The following is a 16,956-nucleotide window of genomic DNA, read 5'->3' on the forward strand; positions in this document are numbered from 1 at the left end:
AACTTCTGTTTTAATACATTCACAGTAATTATATAGAACCTGGAACTGCTATATAATTGAAAGAGGCATGAAAATCTCACTTTCTATAGTATGGGACCTTTAAGACTTCTGGAAAACTAGCTTGACAGTAAAAATGTATGTATGAGTCATAAAGCATCCACAAAATCTGAGTGGGAATAAACGTTCATAACTACTTAGACTGACACATCTCTTGTTTAGTGTTGTTTTTTGACAAAATACAAAAGTTGGATAACCTTATATGTGTTTTATAATACACTAAGTCAGTTGCACATAACATACAGCTTAACTTTTTCAATGGTTAGCAACTTCCATTATAAACCTCCATGTCCATGACACATAATTAATGTAATGTCATTGTATTTTTACGATATATTAAAAATTAGGAATGATCGACCCTCTGTGGAGACATGTGATGGTGTGAACAACAGGCTTGGAATTGATTATATGTGTCGGGGGATGATGGCAAGAGATGCCACCTACTGTCCCCAGTGTACATTTTAACTGTCGCAGGGACGGTGGTCAGTCTTAATTTAGCAATGAGCTGGTGAGCTGTGGGGAGGGGTGGGCGTAAAAAATCCTGGCAGCCACCAATCAGGAATAGACACTTGTGCATCAACTGTACTGTTTGAGTGACAGCCAACCAGAGCCGGAGAGGAGGCAAATTCAGCTGGTTATGTTATTAATATCCAATACTAACTGTTAACACTGCAGAAGAGAATTAGTATTAAAGGTGCACTTTTTATGCCTAAACAAACTAAATAAACAAACTTTGTTTTCATGACTGGATAGGCTAAATAAACAAACTGACATATTGTTTTACTTTTGGTGGACCCTGCCACCATTGTAGCTTCAAACAGTGTTCTGTGGACCTTATTTTCCTCTGAGAAGATATATTTATTCAGTTATGGAAGAAATAAACATTTCTGAGTTTGTATTATTACCTCATTAATGTAAAATTCTGAGTTTGAATGTCTTCATGTCCCTTTCAGAGTGAAATGCTTATTTTGAAGAAACAAACACAGTAAGAAAGACACACACACAGAGGGCCCAATGCGTAAAAAACAAAGTACAAACTTTATTATTCTGTCTTTACAAAGGCACAAGCCTCTTTATCCCCAAAACATTTCTCTTAAAAAAAAAAAATAACAACAAAAAACAAAACATAATAGCTTCTTGATGACCATATACACAGACAGGTCTAACAAAAATGTACAGAGAACAGACAAAAGGAGGAGGAGAAGAGGGAGCTGCAAGATGTGAAGGGAGACAAGAGATATAGACGACAGATCAACAAAGACAGCATAAAAAAACAAAAACAAAACAAGGATGATGTGAGGGGCAAACAGGACAAGGTGTAGGATGGACAAGGAGGGAAAGGGGGGATACACAGCTGTGCGGTTTCTACTCATAACCTCAAGAGCTTCAGCTGAGGAGATGCCCCTTTATACAAAAGAAAGAGGCAGACTCCAGTATAGTACAGTAAGTGCTTTGTAATCTTGACCCCATTAAACGATCTCCAGGCCCACCCCTACTCATCTGACAATCTGATATGTCCACGTTAATGTTTCCTAACACATAGAGCAGAGTGTAAAACACCGTTGGAAATAAAACAGTTCAGGGAAATAGCAAAGGCTCTACACAAAGCAGAGCTTGCAAACCATGTTTTCGATATCCAGGAATCCCCTTTCTATAGTGATAAGTACTGGGAATACATCCCATGATTTAGTTTGCGTCACTCATTTCAGTGCAGCTGACATCAATATTTTTTTAAAGGGCAGTTCCATGACGTGAATTATGATAGATGAGGTGTGCTCGATTGAACACATAATCTGTCCAGCAGTTCAAAGCTCCATCTATACATCAATGCTGGCGGTTCTAATAATGGTGATGCGTCAAAAGCTGTAAATGCAACGGTCATCTCTAAATATACCAGGCATAACTTTTGAAAAGCTGCCTGGTATTTAAAAAAGCGTTATATTTTATGGAATGTAAACATTTCATTTTAACATCTGGCTTTAATAGTGCACACTAAGGGGCCAAAACGGTTGCAAATCTACACGGGGAAACATCAGGAGTGCTTGACTGTAATTAGTATACCAGCAACCTGTTCATGTTCATTTCTGAAGCACACATAACAAAACAAACATAAGTGAAACAGACAAAATAACTGGGAATATATATTCTAACACACCCTGGGTGTTTACAAGCCTGTTTGGAAAGGATTCCAGGGGCCCAGATCAAGTGTTCAGGTACATCTCTCAGACCCCAGGGCTGTGTTAAGGCTGGCTTCACAGTGCCTCCCTGCACCCGCGGACTATTAGTAAGGCAAGCTGCTGCCTCTCTCAGCTACATGTCTTAAAGTGTGTCTGTCAACCAACAGTTCCAGGCTAAAAAAAGCACAATTAAAGTATGATCAGAGCAGAAACATGTAAAGAGCATGGAGACGAGGACAAATGATGCATGTAAAGAAATGCATAGAGCATGTGTGGTTAACCCAGTCACCTCCATGGCACATTCAAACAGTTTCACTGGGCATTTTCCTTGTATTTGATGTCTGCTTGGATAGATTTCCTAACATGTTGGACAAGAAACTACACTGTTAAGGGCTGAAATAGAAGCAGCCCTGAAGATTGAGCGAACAAATGATTGTATGTCAGTTGTGTTTTTATGTGCGAGTACTGTGCACACACACATGTGCCTCGATTTCAAGGCGAGGGTGGTGCTGCTGCAGACTGCCAGAGTCTGGGACACCGCTGCTGATTCAAAACGCTAAAAAGGGACGCACACACAGGCACACACACCAGTGGAAGTCACTCGAGAGCGCCCACAGAATCGCATATTTAACAAGCCAGGTGCTTTTATATTCAAGAGGGGAGGGTGTCAAGAAATGCCAAAGCACTGATTTTTCTTTTTTTTTTGTCAGGCCATGAGTAAAACGAAAAGAACACGCCTAATACATATGTGGGATTACTGGGAACCCAGCCCAGTAAAAATGGCAACAAACAAACAAACAAACAAAAAAAAAAACAGAGCTGTGAACCAGTAAGCGCACTCTTTCTCTTCTCGAGCTTCGCTTCATTTCCTGTGAGCGTCAGTCAGCCATGAAAACAGCTTCTTTTTTTTTTCTTCCAGTACAATCACTTTAACTTGCTGGCTGAGGGAGCCTCAGAGAAAACATGAAAAAGTAGACATCACAAGAGTAAAATAACATATTCTTTCAAACTAGATGTCTAAAAGGTGGAACTTTTGAGAGAAGTCTTGTTGGCTCACAGTGTCTCTCCCTCAGCTCAGAGAAGGAGGTTTAAAGGATGTTCATCTTTTTAAAAAAAAAATGCTATGGTGTTGGGTGGTGATGACACCGCGCTGCTGGGCCCTTCATTGACTTTGTCTCCTGTTTCGTGGCTCAGTCACATGGCTTCAGGGACGAAATGAAGAGAGCAGTCCCGGTGATCGATGGCGGCGTTAAGCAGACATTCGAAATTCTAGTATCGAGTATGACCGAACATTTATACATCAGTTAGTGAAGTGGTCGCTCTAATAACCTTTTCTATAGTTTAATGAACAGACATGAGTTTGAGCATGTGAGTGAGAGCAGGGGGCTAGAGATAAGCAGAGAAAGGATGCAGAAGAGACTGCATGAGTGTCTAAGTGTAAACCTATTCGGGCTGCCTACGGTACAACATGTAAGAGTTTGCACTGAAAAGGAAAAAACAAAAAGAAAACGAGTGCTTTAATCTGCCTACCAGCCCTGTTAATGTCCACTGAACAAGAGTGCTGTCACCTCCTGTAGCCCCGGTCTGCTTGGGCCCTTTTAAGTGTGTAAGTGTGTGCGTGTATGTAACTGTGAGGCGTGTGAGGCGTCACGGGGGGGAACTCAGGGCAGTGAACAGTCGTCAGGCCCATCGCTGTTTGAAGCTGTGTCTGAGCCCGCCGCGTCGGAGAGGACGCGCCCCGAGGAGACGATGACCGCCCTCCGCTGCTCTTCCTCGCCAACGCACCCTTTCCCCTGGGTGCCCTCGATGTGCTGGATTGCCTGGAGAGAGAGGAAGGGAGACGAGTGATGTCAGGGACAACAGCACCCTCTAGTGTTTCGGATCTGAAACACTTCCCAACCAGGCACGATTCAAAAGTTTCCTGTTTATTGATTCTTACTTGAACGATGGTGTCCAGGTTCTGTCGAGATGTGGACACTGTATTGATAACTGATGTCTGGCCCATGGTTACCACGGTGACATGATGGGGAGGCTGGGCAGGTGCAGGGACGATGACCGTGGCATGGTGTGTAGGTGCAGGGGGGGTTGCCGGGGCCAAAACCTAGAAGAATGGAGCAATTATGATGTTATTGTCATGTTAGCACTAGACTATGATAAGAGATTGTAATGTGAAGTAGTGAAATAAAAGTTAAAATCACATTCTGATATCATGATATTTAAAAAATCATGTGCATATAAACATAATTGGGAACACAGCTGGGCAGCGTATTGAATATTAACCAGGCCAGATGTTAGGAATATCTCATCAACCTACATTTTCTCGTGTCCGTATGTTTGGGGAACTTGTGTGTGTTTTGAGCTTCCTCTAAAAAAAATTAAATGTGACACATAAACGATTCTCAGATTTCTCAGGAGAGCGCTCCTTAAAAGTGTTGCTTTAGATTAATATGAACTTGACCATAAGGTGGCACATAAACCCATAGTGGCACTAATTTGCTGCCATCTAATTTACAATTTCAATGTTTATTACAGGCTGCTTTTGTTTCTACAAAAAGAAAGTTAAATCTTGATCTTGGAAACCAAAACTTCTCACTCAAGAACCATTTATTAGCTTTTTCTAGCACTTTCAACCACATCTAGGGTCGAGTCTGATGTTAGCGAGATGTAGTTGAAAAATGTGGAAAAAGTTAGTTAGCTGACCTTTTGTTGACGGTTTTTGATGAAGGTCATGATGCACATTTAATCCCTTTATTTTAAGTATCTGCTTTAATAATTCCGAATAGTTAAAAGGGGCACTGTGTAGTTTTAGAGAGTAAAAAAGATTCAACCTAGGAATTTTAATATTTACAATATTAATGAGATAATAATACAAACTCTGTCCTTTAACATTAGTTTGTTTATTCAGTCATAAAAACTAAGAGTTTGTTTATTTAGTTTGTTTAGGCATAAAAAAAAAATCAGCAAATGATGATCTTTCTCTTCTGATTAAAATGTATTCCCCAGATCGACATAATGCACCTATATGCACCTATGCACATTCTATAGAATGTCAAATGTGATCAATGTCATGATATATTCGAGTAAGAGTTGATTTAATTTCCAGTTATTTATTGTTCTTGAGTTAATTTCATCAATTCATGCTGATATTGATTTAAGGTCGTATCGCTCAGCTCTGCTTGGGGAGTCACAAAGTGTCACATGACAGACCCGGACTCTATCAGTCATCTTTAACGACGAGCGCCCAGCTGCCACGAGTAGTGGATGAGCAGACAGCACACGCCGATTGATTTGGCATCATGTTCGGTGAGGGTTGGTCTGTAGAAACAGGATCCTGTGGCTGTCAGGACAGCAGAGGGATCTCTGAGCTGCTCATTTAACACACTGTAAATGTGTCTTAGCTGTTGACAGCTCTAACTCCGGACATGGAAGAGACTGTCAGCGTGACATCTAAAGTGCACCGTGAGATTAGTTCAGGTGTGTGCTTCAAAATGATTGACTCACAATCTGCAGCTTAACGCAGGAGGGAGGGTTGGTGTCTGTCCAGCTGTCTGATGAATTTAGGCTAATGAGCTCAAAATAAACACTGGTTTTCAAAACATACTGACATGAAAATGTTTCTTTAAAAACTTCTTTTAAATGTTAGAAGGTAGATCTGCAGAGTATCACCAGGACAGACAGTCTTTAAAATGTTAAGCCACGTTCACAAATGCAGTCTACCCTCAAAATAATGCATTGGGTCATGTTTGAATGTGGTGGGGTCGTCATTCAGAGAAATCTGTATCTAAAGTTTGCCATGAATCACACATATGATGTTTGTCAATTTAAAAGATAATTTTGCGAGTCAAGAAAATTGCAGTTTGGCGTAAAGATGACAAACTGCAACTTTCTCCGGTTACAAGTATCTTTTAAATTCACAAACATCATATGTGTATTTTCTGTCGCTCGCCTTCACAACCATACATATTTTTTCTGAAATAAGGTCCCATGGTGGTCCGCCAGAAGGGGTGTGACTTCACCTCTCTTTGGCATGTGTGAAAAGGCGTAAAGTGGAAATGTTTTTGGAGATAGCTACATGTATGAGTAGTGAAAATCACTAGCGTTGCCTGAAAGGTTATCCTAGTAATTGTCAGAGAAATACGTGTGAAAGAGGCTTAAATGATAAAATAGACCAAAGAAAATCCTAAATTTGATCAGATAGACAAAAGGAAATTGTTTGGTTTTGATAAAAAACTACTTCATTGTCATCAATTGAGCCATGATCCATAGACAGATCCACATCTATGTTGGTTTTATGACTAAAGCACATATTCATTAAGAAAAGGTCTATTTAGGCATTAATATCCTTGTGTTTAAGTGTAAATCTCTAAACTGGATTTTGCACATCAGACTAACAAGTGTTAACCGGTAACAAAAAAGGTGAAATTTATCAGCACATGAGCATAATTCTCAAAGGATCCCACTGTTTGTGTGTGTGAGTCAGACTCATGTTTCGAACCTGTGGGCTGTGGGCTGGAGTGAGGTCCCTCTCCAGCTGCTTGTGCTGCTGCAGATGAACGAGGCTCTGTGTTTGGGCCTGCTGCTCCTGGACCTGCTGGGCGATCGCCTTCAGTTTCTCTGGGTACAACTGATCATCCAGCGAACGCATCTGCCACACAGGGCAGGGGAGAATAGTATGAGTTAGCCTCTCAAGGACTATGTTAGCCACTGCTTTTGCTTCAGATTTGTGAAATTGTGTCCTGACCTGATCTTCCAGCATCATCCTGACCGAGCGCTCTTTCTCCAGCTGCTGCCTTAACTCGATCATCTCCCTCCTCAAGTCCTCAGTCTTTTCCTCCTCCAGGATGTCTGGTGACCCAATCCCCTCATCTTTCTCCTCCGCACGCCTCCTCTTAGGGGAGGAACCGCTTAACTCCTATGGAGAGCGAACAGAAATTGATTTAATCTGTGTTAAATGAACACTAAAAAGAAAGAGCTTTATCGTGGTTTCAGGTGTGGTGATGGCCTACTTGTATGATTCGTTTGAGCTGATTGTTCTGCTGCAATAGCCGCGTCTTCTCCTGCTCCAAAGTAAAAATGTACTCTGCTGTCTGTTGCAGGATGGCAGCCTGCGGGAAGAGAGAAGAAACAACAGTGTCACAGGTTTGTTTTGAAGGTGAGTTCAGACCTGCACAGCTACATCTAACTCATCACCTAATTCAGCTCTCTCTTTGTGACCCACCTTACTGAGCTTCTCTCCATCGCTGTGTGGGATGAGTGTTTTAAGTGACTGGAATCCAGCATTGATGCTCTGCATACGCCGACGCTCGTTGCTGTTGGCAATCTCTCTGCGAATTCGCCTCTCTTGGTCCCGGGCTGTTTCTGGGGTCAGAGGAATGTTGGCCAGACTACAGGGGGAGACACAAGGGGGAGACTAGCCGTCAGTGTTGGACAAAGGAGGAAAATAAAACATGTTTTGGGCATCATCTTTAGAACCACAGAAAATGTTAATCATGAAGCACAATTATTTTGGCCAGGATAATCTTGTCATGAAATGTTCATATCATCCCATGCCTAATGCCTAAATGTTGATACAATACTAGTCTAAAGGGCAAAAAAAGATACTCGATACCTTGTTTGATACCAAAGCAAAAAGAAAAAACATCCTACAAAAAAAAAGAGGATACCTTTTCTCTTCTTTTGTCTTTTAAATTAGCAGCCCACAGAAAAAGTCACTGAACAACCTTAGGAGGACAGTAATACAATATTTAAGAATCTATAGCTTCATAAGTGTTGCTATCCAGGGTTAAATGTAATACGCTTGTTATAACCTTGTCTTACTTCTTAACAGGTGTTAGGCATCACATTAGTACGCATGTTGTGATTGAAGAAGTACCGACATTTCACTGCATGCTTTGTAAGCACCAAACATAGTAAGAGCCAGGATATCTTTTCTGTGGTCCCACTGCTGGTAACTCCAGTTGTCTGCTTCTCTGAGATGTAATTAGGAGCAGCACTGACTTTGTTAATATTCCAGAAGAGACACAGTTTGCCATACGCTGTAATTCGGTTGAGGGGAAATTCTAAGCGAACTTCCTCTAACATCCTCTGTCTGTATCAAGCTCAGTATCTGTGGGACCCTCTCTAGCCAAGCTCTTATCTGTACTGACTCAGCTGCCTCAGTGCAAACACTGTGAACAATTGTGCAGACACAGATGAGAAAAGGAGCGTGTGTGCAGACACACACACACACACACACACACGTACTAACACTGCAGCAGCACATCCAACAAACACATCCACTGCCAAAACATGACCAACTGGGCCTGGACTTCACCGTATCACACAAACCAGTACAGAGGAACAGACTGGTTCCCAGTTAGAGTGGATTAAAGCTTCAAACAGGAGTTTGAAGTAGTACCAGCTGAGCCAACTGGTCAATTAATCAATCAATCGCTAAAATCTGAATATTATTCCGCAAGTTTATTAATGCTCAATAAATTTAAAGTCTTTAAAATCTTTGTTTTGGACTGTTGGTCAATCTCCAGACACTTGAAGGCATCACCATGGGCACTTGAAGGCATCACCATGGGTATTGTCCAACTATTTTCCACTCTTGTTGCAGTGAGCCAGACTAACTTTTTACACTGGTTGCACTGGTGCACCTAACTTTGTCATTTAGGAGGACCCGGTAACACATTTAATTGAATTTCTTAGAAGTTATGTAAATGATTGTTAATAGGAATAACGGTGCATTTAAATCACAGCACACAGGCGTGCCGGTGTAACTGATGAAAGTGTTTAGGTTTGTTGGAGCATGTCAGATCGTAATAGTCATACCATTTTCAAGGTACTACTTGATCACACTGTGTACATTTGCTTTTATAGGATGTTGAATTCTACCATATTATTGTTATTAAAAGTTTTATGCCTGTCAGAACACAATATTCAATGAAATGATGGTTAAGCGTTTGTTCAACAAAGAAACCATCTGTTTTCATTCCATTAAAAGGTGCTATTTGCATGAAAAGTTGATTTTTGAGTCTTATTTCCATCTTCTCAGCACAAACTGACACGTTGGGGTTGTAGGACGGGCCGCCATCCCAAAGTGACGACGACAAGCTGGGAAAGCCAGAGTTGGGAATGAGACTCAAAAATCAGCTTGTCTTACAAATAGCACCTTTAAGGGTCAGTTAACTGATTTTAATAATTGTGTAATACCATGAAAATCATGATATTTTCTGAGACGGTTATCGTACTGTGAAAATCTCAGTGTTGCAACCCTAGTTTCCACTATTTTCAGACATGTTACAGATAAAATGATAAAGCAGCACATTAACCTATAAAGAAAATAATCATTGTGATCAATTTTTTTTATTAATCCTGATAAGAACAACTGAAAATACATTTATTTGTGTTTTTAAATCGTAAGACACCTACTTATAGAGATACATAATGGAGTTGTAAAGGCTTAACAGCATCATTTAAAGTAGTTTTTGTCTTTTCCCCCTCTTTTTAAAGAAAATGAAGCATTTAAAGTCAGTCTGTGTCATATCTGGGTAGATTTTCCATGTTGTATAGCTTTTCTGTGACTCACGATGAGGAGTTAAAAAAAAATAACACAAGGACTACATTTCCCAGACTGCCCGCGTCACTACCAGCAGGCAGCAGCAGCAGCAGCGGATCCCTCCGCCTCCCTCTTCAAACAGGGCTGCGGACGTATCGAAGGGCCTTCCGCGACACACACACCCCCTTATTAATAACACCACTTTTAATTTCCCTGCCTCCCCGCGAACACCAAACGTCCCTTCAGCGGACACACTGGAGGAAATGTGTCCTCAACAGGCCAAATAAACGCCCTTCTCCAACACAGTGCCCGACACCACCTCCGTGCTCCTAGCAGACTTTCCGTGTCCTCCGCCATTATAACAATGCGGCAGGCAGCATGGCAGAGGTGCAGGATGAAAAGACGCAGTGGAGGCGACTCGATAGCGCGAACGAGACGCACGGAAACACCTTGAAAACTGTCGCCACGTCGAGTGGGGGCCGATTTTGACAACACTCGCACATTTTCACGGCACAACTGTAGGAAAACAGTGCGCCATAAACAGGAAACACACGCCAGACCCCCTCATCACTTTAAGCTGAAGCCACAAGCATGGCCGCACTACCCACAATAACTTCAGATGGCTCTGAGCGAAATCGGCAACCCGCTCGGCTGTGCGCGACAAAAATAGACCCCTTCGCACTGAATGACACCCGCTCGTATCACCTTTCCCTTCCTTACGCAATCCCCAGCACCTATAGGTCAAACAAGGGGGGTAATTTGAGGGTAAATAGAGCAGGGATGCGCTCTGGAGCGGGGTAGCAGCGTGGTGTGCACGGAACCACGTGGTTTATGTTTGTTAGCCACAAAATACATCGATTTCGCCTTGAAATGTGCGAAATAACATCACGATGAGGATGCTGGGGTCCGAGTCGGACCCCCCACTTGCTCGGACGCAATTGAACCCCAGTGTTTGGTGACAATTAAAGCCCGCAGCTGCCCCTGAGTGGGTCGTGTACACAATAACAGATCAGATCAAGCATGTTTGCCTCAGCGCCGTCGCCAAGTGCGTGTACTCCAAACACACGTCTTATGATAATAACCATCACAATATTTATAAACACACACGGCGTGCTGCGTGAAGTGGCTTGTTAACACATACCTACAAAGACCTCCGATCACTTCTTTCTCCGTTTTTCTGAAATGTTGCAAGGAGGGCACCTTCTGAGCTGGTACCATGAAATACTCCATGCTCGCCTCTCGCCAGTTTTGCCCCCCCTAAAAAAAAAAAAAAAAAAAAAAAGAAAAACCCCCCAAAAACAGCAAACAGTCTCCGTAGGATGAAAGCAAAAATTGATGACGTTAGAGAGCAAAAATCCCGTGATCCGACGCGGGTTAAATCCTCAAGGAAGATATGAATCCCTCGCTTGTGTAATGTAGTAGTTTGAGGCTGCTGAGAGTTGTAATGTTACTCGACTTCCAGCTGATGGGGTTCCCTCGTTGTGTGTGGCGCTCTACCTCTCTCTCCCCCCTCTCTCTCTCTCTCTCTCTCTTTCTCTCTCTCTCTCCCTCTCCCTCCCCTTTGCTTTCTCTCTGCATGACCGTGTGTGTGTGCGTGCGTGCGTGCGTGTGTGTGTGTGTATGCAGCTGATCGGATGGCTTTCAAGGCGGGAAACAGCTGGTAGGAGTCACACTGCACTAGCAAAAAAAAAAAAAAAAAAAAAAAAACCTCCTTCCGCAAAGACGGAGGACTGCATGTAAACAAAGGACTATTTAGCGCAGACATGAAAACGCACATGTGGAGGGTAAAAAGGGGATTATGTGGTTTTAATAGGAATATAGTATAAAAAGAAACAAAAAATGTCAAGCGTCAATTAATCATCCAGGTGGCGATTATCAAAATAAATCAATCTAATCTTGCGTATGCTTTTAAGAAAAATGCGCTTTTTATACTTGTAAATGCGCCTTTGATTTTTTTCTCGTTTCATAAACATTGAAAGCATTCCCAAAATGAAGGCGATCAGGTGATCATTGGGCGTAATCACAACGCCTGGAGTCATGAAAACGCACATGCGGAGGTAAAAACGGGGCTTATTTAAGTTTTGATAGGAATATCATAAAAAAGGACTGCTAATTAAAGATTAAATGTAAAATGTAACGTGTTAATGTATCATCCAGGTGGTGATTATCATAATAAACAATCTAAAATGTGTTTTCCCCTTAAAATGACTTGCTTTGAAGAAAAATGCGCCTTTGATTTTTTTTTTTCTTATTTCATAAACATTGAAAGCATTCACAAAATGAAGGCGATCAGGTGATTATAGCGTATAATGACAACGCCTGGAGTCACCTGAAACTATCTTTTACAGCAGATTGCACCTTGATAATAGTAAAAAAAAAAAAAAAAAAAAAAGAAAAGAAAAGAAAAAGAAAAAAGAAAAAAGAAAAGAACAACACTACTACAGGGGCGGATACTCTCAACAGCTGCGATAAGAGAACAAGAGGGATCAGCTGACGAGTTGGCAGAGCTGCACAGCAACAGCGCACCGGGGAGGGCTTTTAGGGACAGACTGCTGTCTGACACACAGCACGAGCACGGCTGGATGTGTGTGTGTGTGTGTGTGTGTGTGCGCGTGTGTAGCTTCACCATTTTGGGTGTAGCAGTGGTTGAACAGGAAGGCACATCATAGTAATTTAGGAGGTTTAACAGAGGCTGCGACGCGCAAGGAGCGAAACCAGACACAAAATGGGAGCAGTGACTTTGTTTTTGCACCCGGAAATGTGAGAAAGCTGCTGCAGCGGCAGGCTGTCTGTGTGGAGGGAGAGAGAGAGGGGGGGCACATGCTAAGATTTGATTCATTAGTCTCACCTCGCTGGTGCAGCTGTCAACTGTTGAGCATTTTCACAGTAACATCTTCAGCGCTGATTTAAAACACAGATGTTAAAAGGAATGACCTTCATGTATGCAAGACAGTGATTTATTTAGAGACACAGGAGAACACGTGAAACGTTTTAATTTAAAGGTGCACTGTGTAGTTTTTGGGAAGAGAAAGATGGATTTTTATGCCTTAACAAACTAAACAAACAAACTCTCTTGAGTTTTCATGAATGAATAAACTGAATAAACAAACTGACCTTAAAAGACAACACACTTTGTTTATATGTGGCGGACCCTGCCACCTTTCTAGCTTCAAACAGGGTTCTGGGGACCTTATTTTCCTCTGAGAGCAGCTTGTTTATTCAGTTATGGAAAAAAATAAATATTTCTGAGTTTGTATTATTACTCATTAATATTGTAAATATTAAAATCCTGAGTTTGAATTTCTTCTCCAAAACTACACAGTGCCCCTTTAAAGGCTGTTATTTAACTTAATAATAAAATAAAAAAGATAAGATTGAACCAGTGATGGAATGTAAGTACTAAGCACATTTACTCAAATACTGTGCTTAAGTACAATATTGAGGTAGGCTACTTCTATCTACTTGGTATTTCCATGTTCTGCTACTTTATATTTCGACTACACTACATTTAGAGGCAAATATTCTACTTTTTACTCCACAAAATGTATTAGACAACTTCAGTTTAGCAAACATGTGGCTGCAGTCGATTAGTCCAAGTCTCAAGTCATTTTTCGTGGGCAGATCACAGGTTGTGTCAAGTCCCAAGTCAAGTCACAAGAAGCTTCAGTCTTACCTGCAGTATTTGGTTTTCACAAAGAGAAAAGACAAGGTATGAGTCGTGTTTCCCACATGATTTCGTGAGACCATGGTGGGTGGACCTCTGAACCTCTAAGTCAGTACGAGGGTATGCTCCCCCAGAAGAAAATCTTGCGCATTTTAAAGTTAAATACATCAATCTGGTGCACTTTGAGGGCAAAATTAAGAAGCTATATCACAACTTACATTAACATAAACAAGAATTTGTAGAAAATATACAATTTAAAAATAAAGAAATATAGCAGTGAGCTTTGGCCCTTCTGCCTCGTGATAAGTTCAGTCCTCACAATGTTATACAGCTTTGGCTGTACAATGGGGAGACAGGTGGGAGTGAAAGATGCTTTCCTGACGCAAAGGCACAAAACAAGGTTAGAGATATTTAATGGTATTAAAATAAGTGAAAAATATGTTTGGTTCATTTTGACGCTTTGGCAGCACAAATGAGATTGTGGTGTGTCGCCACAGTCGAGGTAATTAATGGGAAACAGTGCATTTCAAATAATGGTATTATTGACCATTTTAATTAACTTGTTCAAAAAGTATGCTGAATTAAAAAATTTTTTAATGAGATTCAGGGAAAAACTTCATAAAAGCTATCCTGCTTTCTTCAAAATCAAAAAGTATTCCCTCCCCATCAGCCAGATTATAAGAACTAGACCGAAAACATAAAATCAACCCAGACAAGTCATCGGATTTATCATCTCTCATGACTTGAGAGATGTTGCATCAGAGCCAAAGTAGTTTATATTATGTTACATTGGCTATCAGATTAAAAAGAACTTGTACTTTTGATACCGAAGTACATTTTTACTCAAGTGCTTTGTGTATTTGTTACTTTCACATTTTTTTCCACAACTGGTTGAATCCAAATACCTTTTGAGCTACAGTTCACATGATGTTGGAATATATATTTTAACCAATAAAAACCAAGGATTGAAGACTAGGCTATTAAATTTCATGAACATGATTGTTATTTAGCCTATTACAAGTTGTCATATGTCTTATAGCCAAAAACAAAGTTTTTTGCTCCATGCAATAACTGCTGAATGTATTACTAGTAAACTTAAAAATTTAAACCCTTTATTTAAAGAACACAAAACTTAAAAGGTGCAGTATGTAGTTTTGGGGAAGACATTTTAATCAGAAGAGAAATTTGTTAATTTACTGTCTTTGTTTTCATTACTGAGTAAACAAAAAAAAAAATTAACCGACAACAGGACAACGCAATTAATTCTGTTTTACTTTGTTTATATTTGGCGGACCCTGCCACCTTTAAAGTAGCTCAGTGTTCTGGGGAACTTATTTTCCTCTGAGAATAGCTTGTTTATTCAGTTTTGGAAAAAATAAATAATTCTGAGTTTGTATTATTACCTCATTAATATGGCAAATATTTAATTCTGAGGTTGAATTTCTTCTCCAAATCTACACAGTGCCCCTTTGAACTACAGAAAGACATATTTTGAGTGGTTCATTGGAGGGTACCTGGCCCTGTTACTGGAACTCAAGTGTCTTTTCTTTTTTTTTTTGTTTTAAAACATTATTAAATTAATAATTGGATTAGCCTCTCAACACAAATATAAATAATAAAATGCAAACCCTATGGGTATTGGAAACTGAGGTCTAAAATATGGCTTTCTAGCACATTACAAAATCTGGGTCTTTACAAATGTAAATGTATTTATGGACTTGAGCTTTGTTTATTAAATATTTAATAGTTTGAAAATTATTGCCTCCCCTCAGAATTTCAATATGAGGCATGGTAGATCAATTCTTAGCAATGAATAAACTCTCAGAGGCCTCCAGGGTTAATAACATCTTCTCAGGACACTTTATGCCCTCCAGTGGTGGCATGGTGAAATGAAAAAGAGGCTTCTGATGCACACTTAGTACAATTCTGCACCCACAGCATCACAAAACAGAAACACATCACAATGAAATACAACAGCCTTATCTCGAATGCAAAACCAGTATAGTCTCAATGGTAACAAGTTTCCCTGAAAGAACATGTATGAAAGCAGTGGTGATGGTCACTTCTGAGGTTTTCAGACCTGTGTAAAAGTAGCTGCCATAGCCATCTTAGTTAGTCACTGGTGTATCAGTCAGTCATAGACGTTACAGCATTAAAATCATGATGACATGTGCCACACAGGAAAACTGCATTAGCTTACAGGAACTGTCAACAGGACTCTATTAGATTTCAGCGTACACTAGATTTATAAAAGTTATTCTTTGTTCCTGCTGTATGAGTTAAGAGAGGAGTTACCAGGAACTTAACTTAATCAACACTCCAGAACATCTCAACAACAACTTAACATTATGAGCTTCACCAAATCATGCAGTACTGAAGTTTAATGTACATTTTAGTGTGATTTAGACTCGACTCTTCTGTCGTATATTGCTATTAAAGCGTGGAGAGGAAAGAAAACACATCACATGCTCACATTTCGGTGTTTTGCTTTCATGCTTTCTATGAATATAAAGGTTAAATATCACAATAATAATGTCAAATCTAACATTTTAACCCGACCTTTTATTTTGCAAAATGTTGTTGTAAATTACATGCAAACACTTTCTCTGAATTATTTAACAAGTTGGGCCACTCATGTTTTTAATTCCAATGCAATCTTGTAATTGTAATCTGATAATGTTGTTACTGTGGGAAAAACAAATCTGAGTAAACAGTTCTGATTTGATAAATGGCCAGCTGTAACTGGAAGTGGTCACGATGCCAGGAAGAGAATCAGCATAATCATTGAAATTTTATGAAACATTTTAGAGAGGCATAAATATTTATGACACAGTCACGTTATTAGAGGTTTGCGGTTTTCCTACTCAAGTCCTCGTCATCTTTAGTGACCATGGGTCGACCGATTATCAGCCTGGCAGATTATCGGCCTCGCTATTCAGCATTTATCTGATAATCAGAATCAGTGTTTTTAGTTATCTGGTTGCTGATGACATAAATTCATTTTAAGATGTGCTACTTTGGCTCTGATGCAGCAATCTGCAAAGTAACTAGTTACTCAAGTTAGTGGAGTGGAAGTACGAGTAGTTCAAAATTTTACCTAAGTACAGTACTAAGTTACAGTCCATCACTGATCACAAAAAACTGCAAATCCTTCTGACTTTCTCATCAAAATGTTCTTTTGATTGACAAATTAATTAATGGATTAATTAACTAATCAACTCATTACTTCAGCTTTACTTACCTCAGTATTTTACAGCACCTTATATAAAAATCACTGCACTCTTTTCAAATGAGGATTTTATGTACAAAATGTAGAATCTGTTGAGGAAATAGGATACATTCCTGCTGCTGAAACTACCTTCATTGTATTAAATTGTTAAAATTTGCTCCAAGTCAGGTCCATTTTATTCATATAGCCCAAAGTCACAATCACATTGCCTCAGAGGGCTTTACAATCTGTCCAGTGAACAACATCCTCTGTCCTTAGACCCTCGATAAGGGGGAAAAAAAACCTT

The 16,956-nt window shown here is 40.2% G+C and overlaps 1 protein-coding gene across 2 annotated transcripts; it reads right to left on the minus strand.

The window, feature by feature from the left end:
- Positions 1-1,069: 1,069 nt before the first annotated feature.
- On the minus strand, positions 1,070-11,315 carry tfap4 (transcription factor AP-4 (activating enhancer binding protein 4)). 2 transcript variants are annotated; one of them, XM_073495245.1, is made up of 7 exons: positions 10,919-11,315; positions 7,453-7,618; positions 7,241-7,339; positions 6,976-7,146; positions 6,730-6,879; positions 4,174-4,335; positions 1,070-4,054 (listed from the first exon to the last, which is right to left on the minus strand). In XM_073495245.1, exons 1-7 carry the CDS (start codon positions 11,005-11,007, stop codon positions 3,896-3,898), a joined length of 996 nt encoding a protein of 331 aa, XP_073351346.1. In that variant the 5' UTR covers positions 11,008-11,315; the 3' UTR covers positions 1,070-3,895. The 2 variants fall into 2 exon arrangements, with proteins under 2 accessions (XP_073351346.1, XP_073351347.1); XM_073495246.1 differs by having other exon boundaries at positions 3,801-4,054; positions 6,730-6,858; positions 10,919-11,070.
- Between the last annotated feature and the right edge of the window lie 5,641 nt (positions 11,316-16,956).

This window comes from Pagrus major, chromosome 23 (genome assembly GCF_040436345.1).
Source record: "Pagrus major chromosome 23, Pma_NU_1.0".
Taxonomy (NCBI): domain Eukaryota; kingdom Metazoa; phylum Chordata; class Actinopteri; order Spariformes; family Sparidae; genus Pagrus; species Pagrus major.

What these genes read in the sequence shown, in the direction of transcription:
- tfap4 (XM_073495245.1), bottom strand. Translation starts at nt 11,007, where the DNA reads ATGGAGTATTTCATGGTACCAGCTCAGAAGGTGCCCTCCTTGCAACAT. An exon ending in ATGGAGAGAAGCTCAGTAAG is followed by an intron (nt 7,340 to 7,452) that starts GTGGGTCACAAA and finishes CTCTTCCCGCAG; the next exon opens with GCTGCCATCCTGCAACAGAC. An exon ending in CTCCAGCCCACAGCCCACAG is followed by an intron (nt 4,336 to 6,729) that starts GTTCGAAACATG and finishes CCATTCTTCTAG; the next exon opens with GTTTTGGCCCCGGCAACCCC.